Source organism: Zonotrichia leucophrys, chromosome 12, assembly GCF_028769735.1.
Source record: "Zonotrichia leucophrys gambelii isolate GWCS_2022_RI chromosome 12, RI_Zleu_2.0, whole genome shotgun sequence".
Classification (NCBI taxonomy): Eukaryota; Metazoa; Chordata; class Aves; order Passeriformes; family Passerellidae; genus Zonotrichia; species Zonotrichia leucophrys.
The window spans coordinates 11,274,548-11,288,292 of record NC_088182.1 but is presented as its reverse complement, the minus strand read 5'-3'; the positions used below and the strand labels follow the sequence as shown (position 1 = coordinate 11,288,292).

Sequence of the window (13,745 nt, the reverse complement as noted above, 5' to 3'; positions counted from 1 at the left end):
CCCGAAGATGTATTACTCACCAAACATCTGCACAGCCGTAATAATTTCTAGTTTTGCAACACTGACAACCTTAGGAGTATTAAAAAAACTCCTTACATCTTTATTCCATTTTGGATTCATTATAATACAGTCTGACAATATATGCTAGTACAGTACATTCTGCAACATTTAACCCCTGCTCCCAGCTGCCGTTCTTAACTTCACGGCTTAATGACACAGAGTCAGTAGATCACAATATGACCCTGTTAATATTTTTTTAATGCCATTTTTACAAATTACAGCATAATGCACTGATTATGAGGATGAAAGGAAAGTCTCTACGTCTGTCTGGAAACCAAATAAAAGAATGTTTGAACATCTGTTCATCCTACAAATGTCTTTTAAAGCTTTGATTTTCCCATAATCATTTTGTTCCACCATTTCACCCTTTTTTGAATGTGTATCCAACAGCCTCAGGACAGTAGCCAGAGATCTGCAGTAATAGCACATTATAATCAAAGTTCTTGGGCACACTAAGGTTCTCCCTTTAGAATTCTACATTGGGAGAAACACAAAACCAAACCCCAGTCTTCAACAGATCCCTCCCCAGCTGCATGTCCTACACAGACCTCTGCAGCAGGAACTAAATGAGAGGATGAGGCTTTGTGACAGGGGCTTTCTGCAGAGATTCCAAGGCACAAGGGCAGGGCAGGAGGGCAGGGGAAGGCACTGCCTGCTCCGGTGGGTCCAAGCCTGAACAGAGGATGCACACAGGAGCTGGGATGAGCTGCAGACTCATTCTTCCCCTCTCACTGGGCTCCAGCAACATCCTGGGAGTCCTGCCATGGGGCAAGAGCAGAGCCAGAGCAGGGAGCAGCAATGAGCAAAGAAGGAAATGGGAGCACTGAGGAAGAGATCAGGCACTGAGCACTAAGATGGAAGAAAAATGCCATGCTAGTATGCTAGTCTGGAAATGAAATGGAAGATAGGAGGGAGATTTTAAAAATATGTTTACAAGAGACTGGATGAGAAAGGGATGTGGGTCCAGCTCTGGAATTATTGCTGCTCACTCCCTTGGAGTACCCAAGCAAATAAACCATGGGACTCCCTGCACTGGAGCCCTCTCAGCCAAGCAGAGGACTGCAAATCTAAGTGTTCAGGGTTAATGAGTTTTCAAAGGGATCAAGTTCCATAACAACAGACTCACTGATCCTGTTAAGGGCAATTCACGGTGTTGGGGGGAACACATTCATCAGATAGGCTTTTGTGAAAATACACACCCCCATTTACACTGACAACCTCCTCTCCAGAACTACTCAAAAGTGTCTTAGAAATGAGAAAAGACAAAATCCTTTAAGTGCAAGGAAACAACTCTGGAAGCACCTTTCCCTGCACTCCCCTTTTCTTTCCAATACTCCAAATTAGCAACCCATTTAAAATTTGGCAAGGACACTAGAACTATAGAGATACAAGTATAAGTTCCTTAATAACCAGGAGCATTTAATTAGGTTTTTTATACCCATAATTAGACTAACCTGGGATGAAAGTAACACTGTTCTGTTCCTTCAATGTCATCTGTTTCTCTGCTCATCACTGCAGTATCTTAGGCAGAGGTAACAGTGCAGAGTACAAAACAGGATTTGATAAAGGCTTAAAAGAAAGATAACATTATAAATATTCTTTCCAAAGACTGCTTTTGGGGGTGTTTGGGAAGAAGAGAGAAATGGGGAGGGAGAGGTGACAGGGGTGTGAAATGCATTTTTTCCATGACAGAAGGAAACATTTTCCAGCAAGGCTGGCAGCACAAGTTCTGTTAAGCTGAAGTTGCCTGCCTAATTCCTCTGGGATCACACTGAAAGCATTCCCCATCATCTTAAGGGATGTGCTAAAGCTTTGCTGGGACTCACTCAGCAGAAACTGTTTGGGATTATTACACAAAGCACTAATTCTGTTCTGATTTAAAGGGGGACCATCAGCCTAGTTTAGACACCAGGCTTGCTCTGTCTCACAAGTGTCCAGCTGTAAATATCCTCTCAACAGCTGATAACTTTGCCATCTGTAGCCACTTTGGCTACCTAGAAATTAAAAGGGAAAGACTGGAAAAAAATCAGGATCATGATGGACTCATGCCCATCAAGGGATAGAATAATAAGATTAATAAGAATGAATGCAGGAATTATTTATCTCCATGTGCAGCACTACATTGTACATATGGTCACCATCTAGAGCTGACTTCAGCAAAGGGGTCACAGGCTGCCATTCAGCATCAACAAGCAGGAACTCTTTTTGTTCAAAAGGCAGGAACCAACATTTGCCATGCTGCCAAGCCTGAGTCCAATTTCTGTTCCAGACTGCAGCTTTCATACCTGTGGAATTGCTGTTAAGTTTTCATGTTAAGGTGTCCTATACTCTGTATGCAACAAGGAAGGGATATTACCATTGCTCTCCTTTTCATGAGCCTAGGACATGAAATTGAGAGAAAAAGCTAAAGCAGCCATGAAATCCCTATTAAAAACTAATGGTTTCTAAAGCATCTTGGAGACACTCATTTTACAAGGCTTATGCAGCAATCTTCTACCATTATTTTAATGAAACAAAGCCCTTGACTGTTTCCAGAGGCAACTTTTTCTTTCACACACAAAAGGCATTTTGGTTACAAAAAAATAAAAAAAGGAAAAAGAAAACAATTATGGAATAGGATTCATTGCAGAACAGGCAGGAAAATAAAAAAAGTTACATAAAATGTCTCTGAAGATAAATTCTGAACCTTTGGAACAGCAAACAGAACAATTAAGACTCTCAGCTACACAGATCATTATATTTAATATGAAAAACATTTGTAGATATAAACTGTATTTATAAAAAACATCCATACCATCTCTCAGATAGCATCTTACACATTTGCAACTGAAGGAATGTGAAACATCCATTTTAGCTTTCACCTATTAAACAGTATGCCTTTGGTCTGCCACTTTGCTCAAGGAAGTAAGCCTAGAATAATCAGCTTCACTTTGTGGATCACATGAAATTCACATCCTGACTTGGTGGCAAACTTCTAAATCAAGAGAAACTTCACCACAATTATCCAGGCAAACAGTGCAATTAGAATGTGCACCCAGGGTGCTCCTCTGGCAGGTGGGCCAGATGAGATGCCACAAAGATGCACATCACAGAAATGACAAAATAAGCAAATCTGAACAGAACAATACGAGACTGCAGAGATGTTGGAAGGGAGCACAGTCAGCACAAGCTTCCAGGCTCTGTTTGTGAGGAAAGAACAGGTCTAATGTGTTTGGACAAGAAACACATTCCAACTCAATGCATTTCAGGGTCTGGACTTTAAGGTGTAATCAAAGGCCTCTCTTGTTTCCTCAGGACTGAATCATTTTCTTCTGTGTGTCAAAAACATATCTTTTAAAGATAAGAGAGATAGTAACAGGTTGGGCTGAATCATTCTTGCTGCTTTCATCCTCTTTGTTCATATCCCCCTTCCCTCCCTTGGATTTCTTCTTGGAGGCAGCAGTTAGCAGCATCTTGGTGTCTGGCTTCAGCCCATCTGTAAAAGAGCAAGAACACACATGAATAACACACACAACATCACATTTCAGAGAACTAGGAAAAATGAGCAGGCATGTCTTCATCTGAAATCAACCAAAAAAAAATAAAGTAAATCAAATGCATTAGGGAAGTCAAATTTCTGCATAAGACTCCTGCAGTATGGTAGTTTACACAGAAAATAAGAGAAGTCTTTAAACAAAGTTCATAACAGTGATACCACAAATCCAGTGCAGTATCCTGAATCCTTCAGTGTCCATCTACAGCTTTTAAAGTATTAAACACAGGCAAGAATTTAAACAAGCCAGACCAGCTTGCCTGGTCTAAGTCTTTTACTTGGCAGGCCTTTCCTATTATTTAGACACATACGCAAAGTTTCTTGTCATCACTAAGAATATTTACAAAAATATAAGTCATGAATAAAAAACAACTGGTAAAACACTAAAATTACAGAGAGTCACAAGGCTCAGAAGATTCTTGAATTTCTTTAAATCTATTTTACCTTGATTTACCTGAAGCACACTGCTTCTTTATAACTTACACTTTGTAAATTATACAGGTTTCGTGTTTGTTTTTGCTTATTGTGGTTTTGTTTTTATTTTGTTAAGACAAAGTATTTGCTAGGGATTTCAACTTGCACTGCTTATTGCTTAGGGGCATAAGAATTAAGCTGCATAGTATTTTGGGGATCTATTTCTCCAGGCATTTGTGCCAAGCAAAAATATTTGTCCTTTTCCTCCTAAACAGCCAGGGTTTGTTACACCTTTATTTTTTCTTATAACTCAACACACTGGTAACATTTTAGATAAGAAAAGCAAGATAGCAAAGTCCAAGAAACGCTGTAAAACAAGAGAATCGCAGCTCCTAAAACACCACTCCTGAAGAAGCATAAAGCAGAAAACAAACTCCTCCAAGCTTTTCCAGTGCCACCTGAATATGCTACAATGTGGTTTTCAGGCATTGGGCCAAAGTCAGTTCAGGTATTTTTAACCTGTGGTGTCACATAACCTTATCTCAAACACTTAATCAGCCTCTCTCCCTTCATACTGAAATTCAGATGCGGATTCTCGTATCACGGCCTGACAAAAAGATTGAGATGCTTATGATTTACTGGAGACAGGAGGTCTGCAGCACAGGTGAACTGCTCCAGCTCACACACATCCAGGGCCACTCTCAGCTGATGGCAGGGGGACACAGCCCCAGCTTCTCATCTTGCTGTGTCAGGGAGCAAATTGTCCCAGCAGCATTCCCAGTGCATGGACAAGGGAAGGGAGGAGATGAGGAAGTGTTGGAGCAAAACCAGGAAGCTCCCAATTGCCATTTCACAACCAGAGGCTGTAAACCATCCCTAAAGCCCTGCACTGGGGAGACTTTCACAGAGAGACAGGTCTTTATTTGGAACAAAACAAAAAAAACAAAGAAAAAACACAACAGCAACAAAACAACACAAAAAACCAACCCAAAAAAAACAACCAGAAACCAAACCAAACCAACAAACAAACAACATCCCCCCCCCAAAAAAACTCAATAAAAAAGAAAAAGACAGGGAAAAAAGTGCAACAGTCCAAAAGAGGAGAAAATCAACCTGTTATGTATATAACTAAATAAATTACAGCCCTCACTAAGGCTGCAGGAGTCCAGCATCAAGCACAATCAACTTTGTACAGTTCTGCAAGATCATGCATTTCAGTCATGGCAGCTGCTGTTTTCTCTTTCCAGATGGCAGGACACAAAAAAAGCAATGATTATTTCATTGTGAAAATAATTGAGACTGTTCTTCCTTGATGGCTGAGAAGTCTGATAATGACTATCTTTGCACACGTAAGGTTCAATTAATCAAACTAGGTAATACGGTGTGGCAGGACCACATATTTATTATATGATTTTATTACATTGTAGAGTCATGTTTGATGCAGCTGTTTCGATTTTTTAATTGGATGCTTTCATATAAATCCCATTAATATCATTACTCTTACAATCACTCCATCTTCACTACGAAAAATAATTTATCACTACATGAAAAGCAACTTATTTCCTATTTGGAAAGCTCTGAGACCATTGTGGGTGCTGCTAGAAAAAAAAATTAGCAACAGTCAAAAAAGGGGAAAACAAAATAAAGACACCAGAGACAGTGATCTCACACAGCCCCACTCACTACCTTTGCAGAATTCATTTAATATTTTATGCTTTCTACTGTTTTGATCAACCTAATTGTAACTGTCCCTGCACAGGGTTTCCTCTGCTTTCCTGAGACGACCATTTATTTTTTGGACAAAGAAACATTTCATTTTGCTTTCTAGTTGGTTTCCCTTTCTGGGTCTTATCACTATTACAAATGTTGCTGTTACTGGCACAGCACTGTTTAAGAAAGATGTTTAACTAAATCCTTTCAGAAAGACACATTTTAATTAAAGCAAACAAATCCTAAAACACTTTTATTTATGTTAGCAGGCTTTGCGAGACGCTAATTTCCAAAAAATGGTAATTGGCGGAAAGGAGAGAGGAAGGGAGGAGATGTGGCATTAAAATTGCAGCCAAAATTTCCCCTCATGGGTATCTGAAGAACCCAGGCTGCCTCTGCCCACAGGGACATGGCAGTGTTGGCCTCTCACCCCACAGAGACCCTGGGATGCTGCAGCAAGTCAGGGAATTCTCAGCCACGAGGGTGAAATAACCACTGTGGATAAACTGAGCTTCAAACCCACCAGCGACATCAGCTTGGATGGCCCAGCACAACTGAAACCTGGCACAGCATCTGTGGTGCTCAAACAAACATCTCATGTCTGAAAAATTCCGTTTCTGAGAAAAAAGACATGCTGCATGTGGAATTCTGCTGGGGAAAATGCATTTAAAATTGAGCCATCCCACTTCCTCCACCCTATCACTAACTTCCACATAGAAGAAGTAAAGGTATACCTCACCTGCAGCACTTAACACCTATTTGGACTAAATAAGGTCTTCCAGGTAAGAGCTTAGAGAAAAAATGGCAGAACGTGGCAGTTTCTACCGGTGAAGTGACAGGCTGACAGCCAGAGGCAGCTCAGGTATTATTAAACTCACATGGTATCTAAATTACCTAATCAGATCCCATGGCCCTCATTCTGCAAACAGATTAGGTGGCTGGCATCATACCCTGACAAATGGCATTTTCTGTTTTTCTGCTCTGGTGCCAGCAGGTCTCAGGGCTGAGGAGGCTCTGAGACAGGGAGCAGCACAAAGGGGCAGGCACAGAGAGACAGCCACAATCGGGGTTTCATCTACCTCCGCCGATTTCTCACATTACACACAATGCATACTTTACATTTTACAAAACCAAGGAAATGAAGGGAAATATATCTGTCACCGAAGAAGACATCAGAGCTTTAATAGCTGAAATGACGGATATTTTTAGATGGAGGTCTAGTTTAACTTACTTACATTAAGGGTCTAATCTCTGCTGAACAATAGCTATGTTAGCTTGAACACATAGTGAGAAATCTGTTCCATTAATTAAGTGCTGCCTGTACTACTCGGATTTGTAGCAAATGTTAATAGATTTTTTTTTCTTCCTCTGTTGGACAATTACTTTATTTTGCCAAGTTGCTAATGGATTAAATTGAAAAGGTCCATGAGTTAAAAAAAAGACTTTAGCTTCAAAGTTCTAAAAAATGCCTTGCATACAACAATGGAAAATACCTATGTATTAATATTATTAATGGGCCATCCTCAAAGGCACATAAGATATGTGAAGGCTTAGCAAATTCATTCCTTCCCATCAAAATCATGTCTGTGAGAAGTGCCCAGAAAAGGTCTTATGCAAAACGTACTTTTAGCATCCACTAACTCAGGTTAGATATGAAAATCTAGTTGCAAAACAGTGTAATTTACTTCATTCTTTTCAACTACTATTAATAATTACCAGATAAAAATACAGACTCTAATATTATTTGTCTCAGAACGGCCTGAAGGATTTAGTCCCAATTGATCCATTTGTAAGCGATATTAATAAAAAAATGCATTTTCAATTCAAATGAAAAGCAATACCAAATCAGGGAAAACTATTTCCAAGTCTAAAAACAATTTCACATGCACAAAATAAAGGAAAACCACAGTATTTTGTACAGTTTTCACAAATAAAAAGCTAACAGCATAGTGATTTGCAGTATCTTACACAGTTAAATGAATGGCAGTGTCGAATTTTACAATTGTTCACATAAGTAGTTTGCTTAGAAACACACAGATTTTAACCACTTCATACTGTAGAACTCTGGACACCTTCTTGTGTATAGATTAAAATCCAGCTTTATCTATACACAATGAATTCAGCTCCCTCCCTGCAGGGCAGTGACTCCCATGGACACAGGTTCTGCCCCTGAGCCCCCCCAGGAGCTGCTGTGCCCAGGATGGGCTCCACAGAGCCAGCCTGGAATGCCAGCCCCGACACAAATCACACACCCACACACAGCACCTAATCAGGCTCACTTCTGCTTTGTTTTCACGCCTGCTTCAGCTGGAAGGAGGATGAAAGCTGACACAGTATCTGCTCCTCTAATTCCTTTTGCTCACCCAACAGCAGGGTGAGCAAGGAGCACCTCTGTGCTTTTGCCCCATATAAATGTTTATTTCATCTGTTACCTGTAACCTTGGATTATTCTTTGCCTTTTACACTTTTAACTTCTCCATTACACATTCTCCTTCACTTAATATTGTCATTCCTTATCAACACCCCTTGTCAGATTTGTTGACTTTTTTCCTCATAAACCTTCTGCTTCCCTGCTCCTTCTATAGGTCTCCAAGAACAGTCCCCATTCTTTCTTTCTAAACTCCAGCTCCTCCTTCCTTGACTCACAACTGCACTTGCTATTCAGCCCTTCAGAATTTTTCTCTCTCTCTCCCCCTTTTCCAACTTAACTTTTCAGATTTCCCAACTATGCATTTCCATTTCCTATTTTCACAGTTCTCTTCAATATTTAGGAATAGTCCTGTCTCCTTCAAAGCTAATGAAACATTGTGTTTGAATGCAAGATTTTAAAGACTGAATGCCAGACACACTTTAGATGAGAAGCAAGATAATACAGTATCTCCTTGTAGCCCAGCCAGAGACAGGAGCAATTTTTAAGCAACTGATAACCCATCATTGAAAACAGGTGTAATAATATAGGTGCTGGGCAGGCTTTCCAGCACAGCCAGGGACAATAATTTATTTTGCTGAACTTCAACAACTCCCTTCTCTTGTGCACACTTGTAAAAAAAAGACTATTACAAACTATGCTGGTGAACATCGAAGTATCTGCATGGATGATTACACAGTTTTCTTACAGCATAAGAATTGTAATGGGGGAAAAAAAAATCATGTTAAAAGCTTTCAATGCTCCCAATTAATGAGAACTTTGCTTTCAGGCCAAAATGAAAAGTTCATCCTACCCTGCACTGGTACTTGCCATGGTTTGCTGGAAAAGTGCTGGCTCAGGATCCGCACCATGCTGTTAGGAAAAAGCACATTGAGGCTACACCAGCAGCTACCCTGGGAATAGAAAATATTCCTTTCTTCATTACTTATTAAGAAATTGCTGGACTATTCTTGACTTGCTGATACTATTGCCAAACCTCCCATTCCATTCAGGAATTTACAAGCAGAGTTTCAGTGGGAAACTGAACTTGCTTCTCCCTTCTGTAAACAAAATATCCTATTCCCTTTCTTTGAATGCTGCAGGTAGAAGACTCAGCTACAAACAACTTCTTGTTTCCTGTCAACACTCAAAAGTTAAAAATGGACTGAACATCAGAGAACAAGTTAACGCTGCATATTTGACGTCGGAAATAATTTTTATCCGAGGCAAACGTAACCTTTTAATATGACAGGCAGACATTTTTCTTTCCTCCCGAGGGAAGGAAAAAAAGAGCAAAACTTGAAAGAGGCAAAGTGTTGGGGATAATCCTCACTCACAATGGATTATTCGTAACAGCTGGTTTGCACAATTTCAGGATTTCCTCAAATTGAACTCTCAGAACCTGAACCCTAATTACACAGTTAGAGAGTGTGTGCCTGCATCAACTCTTGCTAACAGAGAGTACAAAAGCTGGTTGACCTGAAAATCAGAAATAATTAGAGGCCCAGATGGAGACGTCCATGCCACAGTCTGATGCAGAGGGGCTTCACCAGAGAGTGTACAAAAATCAGCCTCTCCCTCAGCTTACTGCAAGGATGGACCACTGAAAGGAAACAGAAACTTTCTGCCAGTACTGCAGGACTCAAGAATCCTGTATTTAAGCACAACACAATTAAAAACCAATTCATTTTTCTTTTCTTGCAGAGCTATATATATTTATCCATCCTTAGAAATATCCATTCTTAAAAAAAACATAGCTACCTGTGTCCAAAGAAAGGTAAAAAGCTCATATAGAGTAGTACTCTCATTTGTTTCACATTCTGATTAACTTTAAAATAAGAATAATAAATTTATCATTGGTTTGCAGCAAAATTAATAGAAATACCAGTGTTATAAGAACTGATTCTCAGAGTCCACCATACACTAGAAAGCACATCAGCAGTTCTACAAAACTTTCTATGCACCCTAAGAACTTGAAAAGCTCATGTAATATCTCCAAAGTAACACCCTGGAATTTTGATTTAAACAAAAGGCAGAAGCATTCCAAAATGAGAGGATCTGTTTGCCCAGCCTCTCCTCTGCAGCCAGGCAGAAAGAACAAGAACGACAAAATACAACATCCTGCTGCTTCAACTACTCCTCACACCAGTTAGCAACTCTGCTTCTCTTCTCCTCTCCTAAAGATACCCCAAATTCTACCTTTTGACTTTATTAATGCAATTTTGCACCTTCAATATCCCAGCAAAAAAAAACAAACCAAAAGCAAAAACCAACAAAACAAAAAAACCCCAAACAAAAACCAAACCCCAAACCAAAAAAGCCCCCACATGATCAGGAAAAACAAGATCTCTGTATCCATAAACACTATAATAGGGGCCTCAAATGCACCACCCTACACCCAGCGGCCTGGATGATGGGTCATCTAGAGACTGCTGATCCTGTCTAGCCTGGCATCCCATCAGCCTCTCATGAATGTTTTGTGCTTTAGAAAGAGCAGGGGTGGAAATGCGTCCTGAGCTAACTGGAGCCCAGGATCAGGCAGGAATTCTCTACCTGACATCAGAGTCAACACCTATAAACATTTTCTAGGCAGAACATTTAAGTTCTCTTACAGGAGCAAATCTACTCTGTTCCTAGCTGTTCATCACCACAATAACAAATATAATATGATTACCAAGACCTTTTCAGTGTAATAGTTGACCAGAGATTCACTCAAGAAACAAGGGATACATACTCCTTTTCTTGCTACCCTCAGGAGCTCAGGATTTCAGCCTCAATTACTTCCACAGAAGAGGCAATGAATTTTACTTATGTAAATCCCTTCATAATTCTCCAGTAATTCTATTTTGAATTCACACCACCTTTTCCACATCTCTTGTCAGCTCTCTCAAATATTCTGCTACAGTTCCAAACTCCAGAGAATAGTAATTTTTCTCTTCTGGCCAGCACAAGATCAGTTATTATCACCTTGCCTGGCTTGTGAATATTAATAGGGCTACAACAAGAAGTTGGCCAGGGAGCAACCAGCCTCCAAGAAGACAAGAAAGGGGACTCCTCCCTCCCAAATGTGCTAAATCCTCAGCATGGTATTTGGGATCTACGCAAAACATCCATAATTCTTTGTTTGATGACAGAGACAAGGAAAAAAAAATTCTTACAGCGACTTTGAGCAGAAGTAGATGGCCCCATGTCCCAAGCAAACAGTGTTGTGACAGCCAGCCTGCATCAGCAGCACTATTCCTGCAGGCTCAGCATGGCAGACTGCTTGGAAATCCTTCACAAATAAAACATCTTCCCATAAATTGGGGAACAGCTGCCCTATACCACATCAGAGAAGGCTGCAGCTCAGTGGTGAGCAGGATTGAGTCTTGTGTATCAATTTAAGTTTATACAGGCTTTTGGACTGAGAGATATTATTATAAGAAGTGGTACTACTGGAAATAACATGGATTTCATTATGGGCTCCTACTTCACAGGGAAAGAGCCAATCTTCCCTGATGAGGAAGACAGAAGCTGTTTTAATTTAAGCAGCTGACCTGGGTGAAGTTCAGGCCGAAGCTGTATTTGGAAAACTCTCCCATCAAGCTGGACACAACCCTTTCAAGCTCAGTGCCAATTCCACACAATGGCTTGAACTGCGCTCTCTGGCAGTCCTTAAAGGCACATTTTGTATCTTGGCTTTTGCTGCAAGCAATCAAGAAAGAATGCAAGAAAACAAAACTGTTTCCCAAGCACTGTTTGCTGGTGCCATAATTAATATAATCAAACAATTCCACAAATTGCTTCCAATTGCTGGCGTCACTTTCATGTGCAGAGCCAGACTTTCAAAGAAGGGCCCTTCTTGTCCTACATCCTTACACTGGTAACCCCCCTCTCACACAATAGTAAACAAGACCTCACTAAATAGTAGAGGGTAATTTGTACTGTAATAGGTCCCCAAGGCACCATGGACACAATTTGAAATGCCATCTAATTTTTCTTTTTAATTAAAAAAGCAGTTACTATATTTAAACAACAACACAAAAAAGTTCAGAGGGGACAGACTGGAGTTTCCCACAGCTCTCTGGGAGTTTTCTCAAGGTCAGGAAGAGTTTTATAGGCTCAATTGGTACACATTTTTTTCTTTAATTAGTCTGCCATACCTTCTACATGAAGTCAGCGTCTTGATTTTCAGTCTGATATTTTTCATATTGCTAAATGGAGCACAGACTCCAGCACCCCACCGTAGCTGCTGGGTGGGTATCAGTGGTGCACATCCCTGTGCTTCCCTTGCCTGTCCCTTCCCTCTCCTCTCTTCATCCTAAACCTGTCATCCACACTGAGGGGACCCAGCATAACACCGTGCATTGAGGATGCCATTCATTCAGCTTTCTACTGCTCAATTTCCAGCAAGATGACCAGGATATATTATTTGTTTTCCCAAATTTACATAATACAACCACATTTGTAACCTTGTTTTTCCAAAATAAAATGCAACTATTAAACAGCAGGTACAAATGGACCACTGTCATCTGAAGCCACACAGCAGGACAGATTTCTGAACTTGAAAAATCCCCATCATGTATCACACCACTGCTCTGCATCCATCTCATTACTTAAGTAAATCTACACAAGCCCACACACACTTTAGAAGGATATTTGCAGTTCCCAACGTGGGTTTGCCAAAATACACCAACATACCCTTCAGCCCTAAATGACAGCATGGAGATGAAGTGACATACTTAAGGTCTTCATTTCTTGGCCAGCTGGCCATCCTTCAGCAGAAATCAGCTGAAAGCCCCAAACCTGACCCCATTTTATAGGCCAGCACAGCTGCTGTTGCACAGTGCACCACAACCATTTGCTGGCCAAGTCTTTCTGGAACAATTTCCCTAACAACAGAGAACTTTCTATCTTGCACTCTTGGAACACAACTATGAGTTGTATGCTCTACAGAACTTTGTGTTTCTGTGCAGCAGGGACTAACCTTAATACAGGTTACAGGGAGACTCCAGTGCACCATGCTCTAGGTCTAGGCTACACAAATTAAGTGTACACACAATAGATCAACTGTCAGAGCTAAAAGACAACCACCATGATCAAATTTCTGCCCTCAAATCCAACACTGTTCCACTAACCTGGAGGAAATTTTCAAATTAATTTCTGCATGGACTTTCAGTACAGTAACAAGGTTGCAATTATGCCAGTTGATGTATCATACCAACAATTATTACAACTCCATTTTCCTTTGATGGCCACTCAAGGTCCACAGAGCCATTGAGATCATGCCTAAGTGCTGTAGCATACCTGCAGGGTATCACTGGTGCTGTGATTTCAGTCCACACATTCTTCAAGGTCCCTGAAGCAAAAACTGAATGCATGGAAAATGCCCAGTGCATAACAGGAACAACTATGAAAAAATGATGGAACTAATAAGGAATCAAATTACTTATGCATATAAATGTAATGTTGGAAGTTTGGAATTATAGGCAGGCTCTTATATTCAGCAGTAGAAAAATTGCAGGCAGGTCAGCATGAAATATCCAAGACCATTCAAAACACTCAGAATAGTGTCCTGAAATCACAATTACTGTCACTGGATCTCCTAAGCTCTCTCTCTCTTCTGGCAGAGTACTAAGAAAC

At 40.4% G+C, this 13,745-nt stretch overlaps 1 protein-coding gene across 2 annotated transcripts in view; it reads right to left on the bottom strand.

The window, feature by feature from the left end:
- Positions 1 to 2,783: 2,783 nt before the first annotated feature.
- The window catches only part of EEFSEC (eukaryotic elongation factor, selenocysteine-tRNA specific), a 120,833-nt gene continuing 109,871 nt past the window's right edge, over positions 2,784 to 13,745 (bottom strand). For both annotated transcript variants that reach the window (XM_064723937.1, XM_064723936.1), the window contains exon 7: positions 2,784 to 3,535. In XM_064723937.1, the coding sequence (XP_064580007.1) occupies positions 3,351 to 3,535 (185 nt within the window). In that variant the 3' untranslated portion in view covers positions 2,784 to 3,350. The remainder of the gene's footprint in view (positions 3,536 to 13,745) is intronic.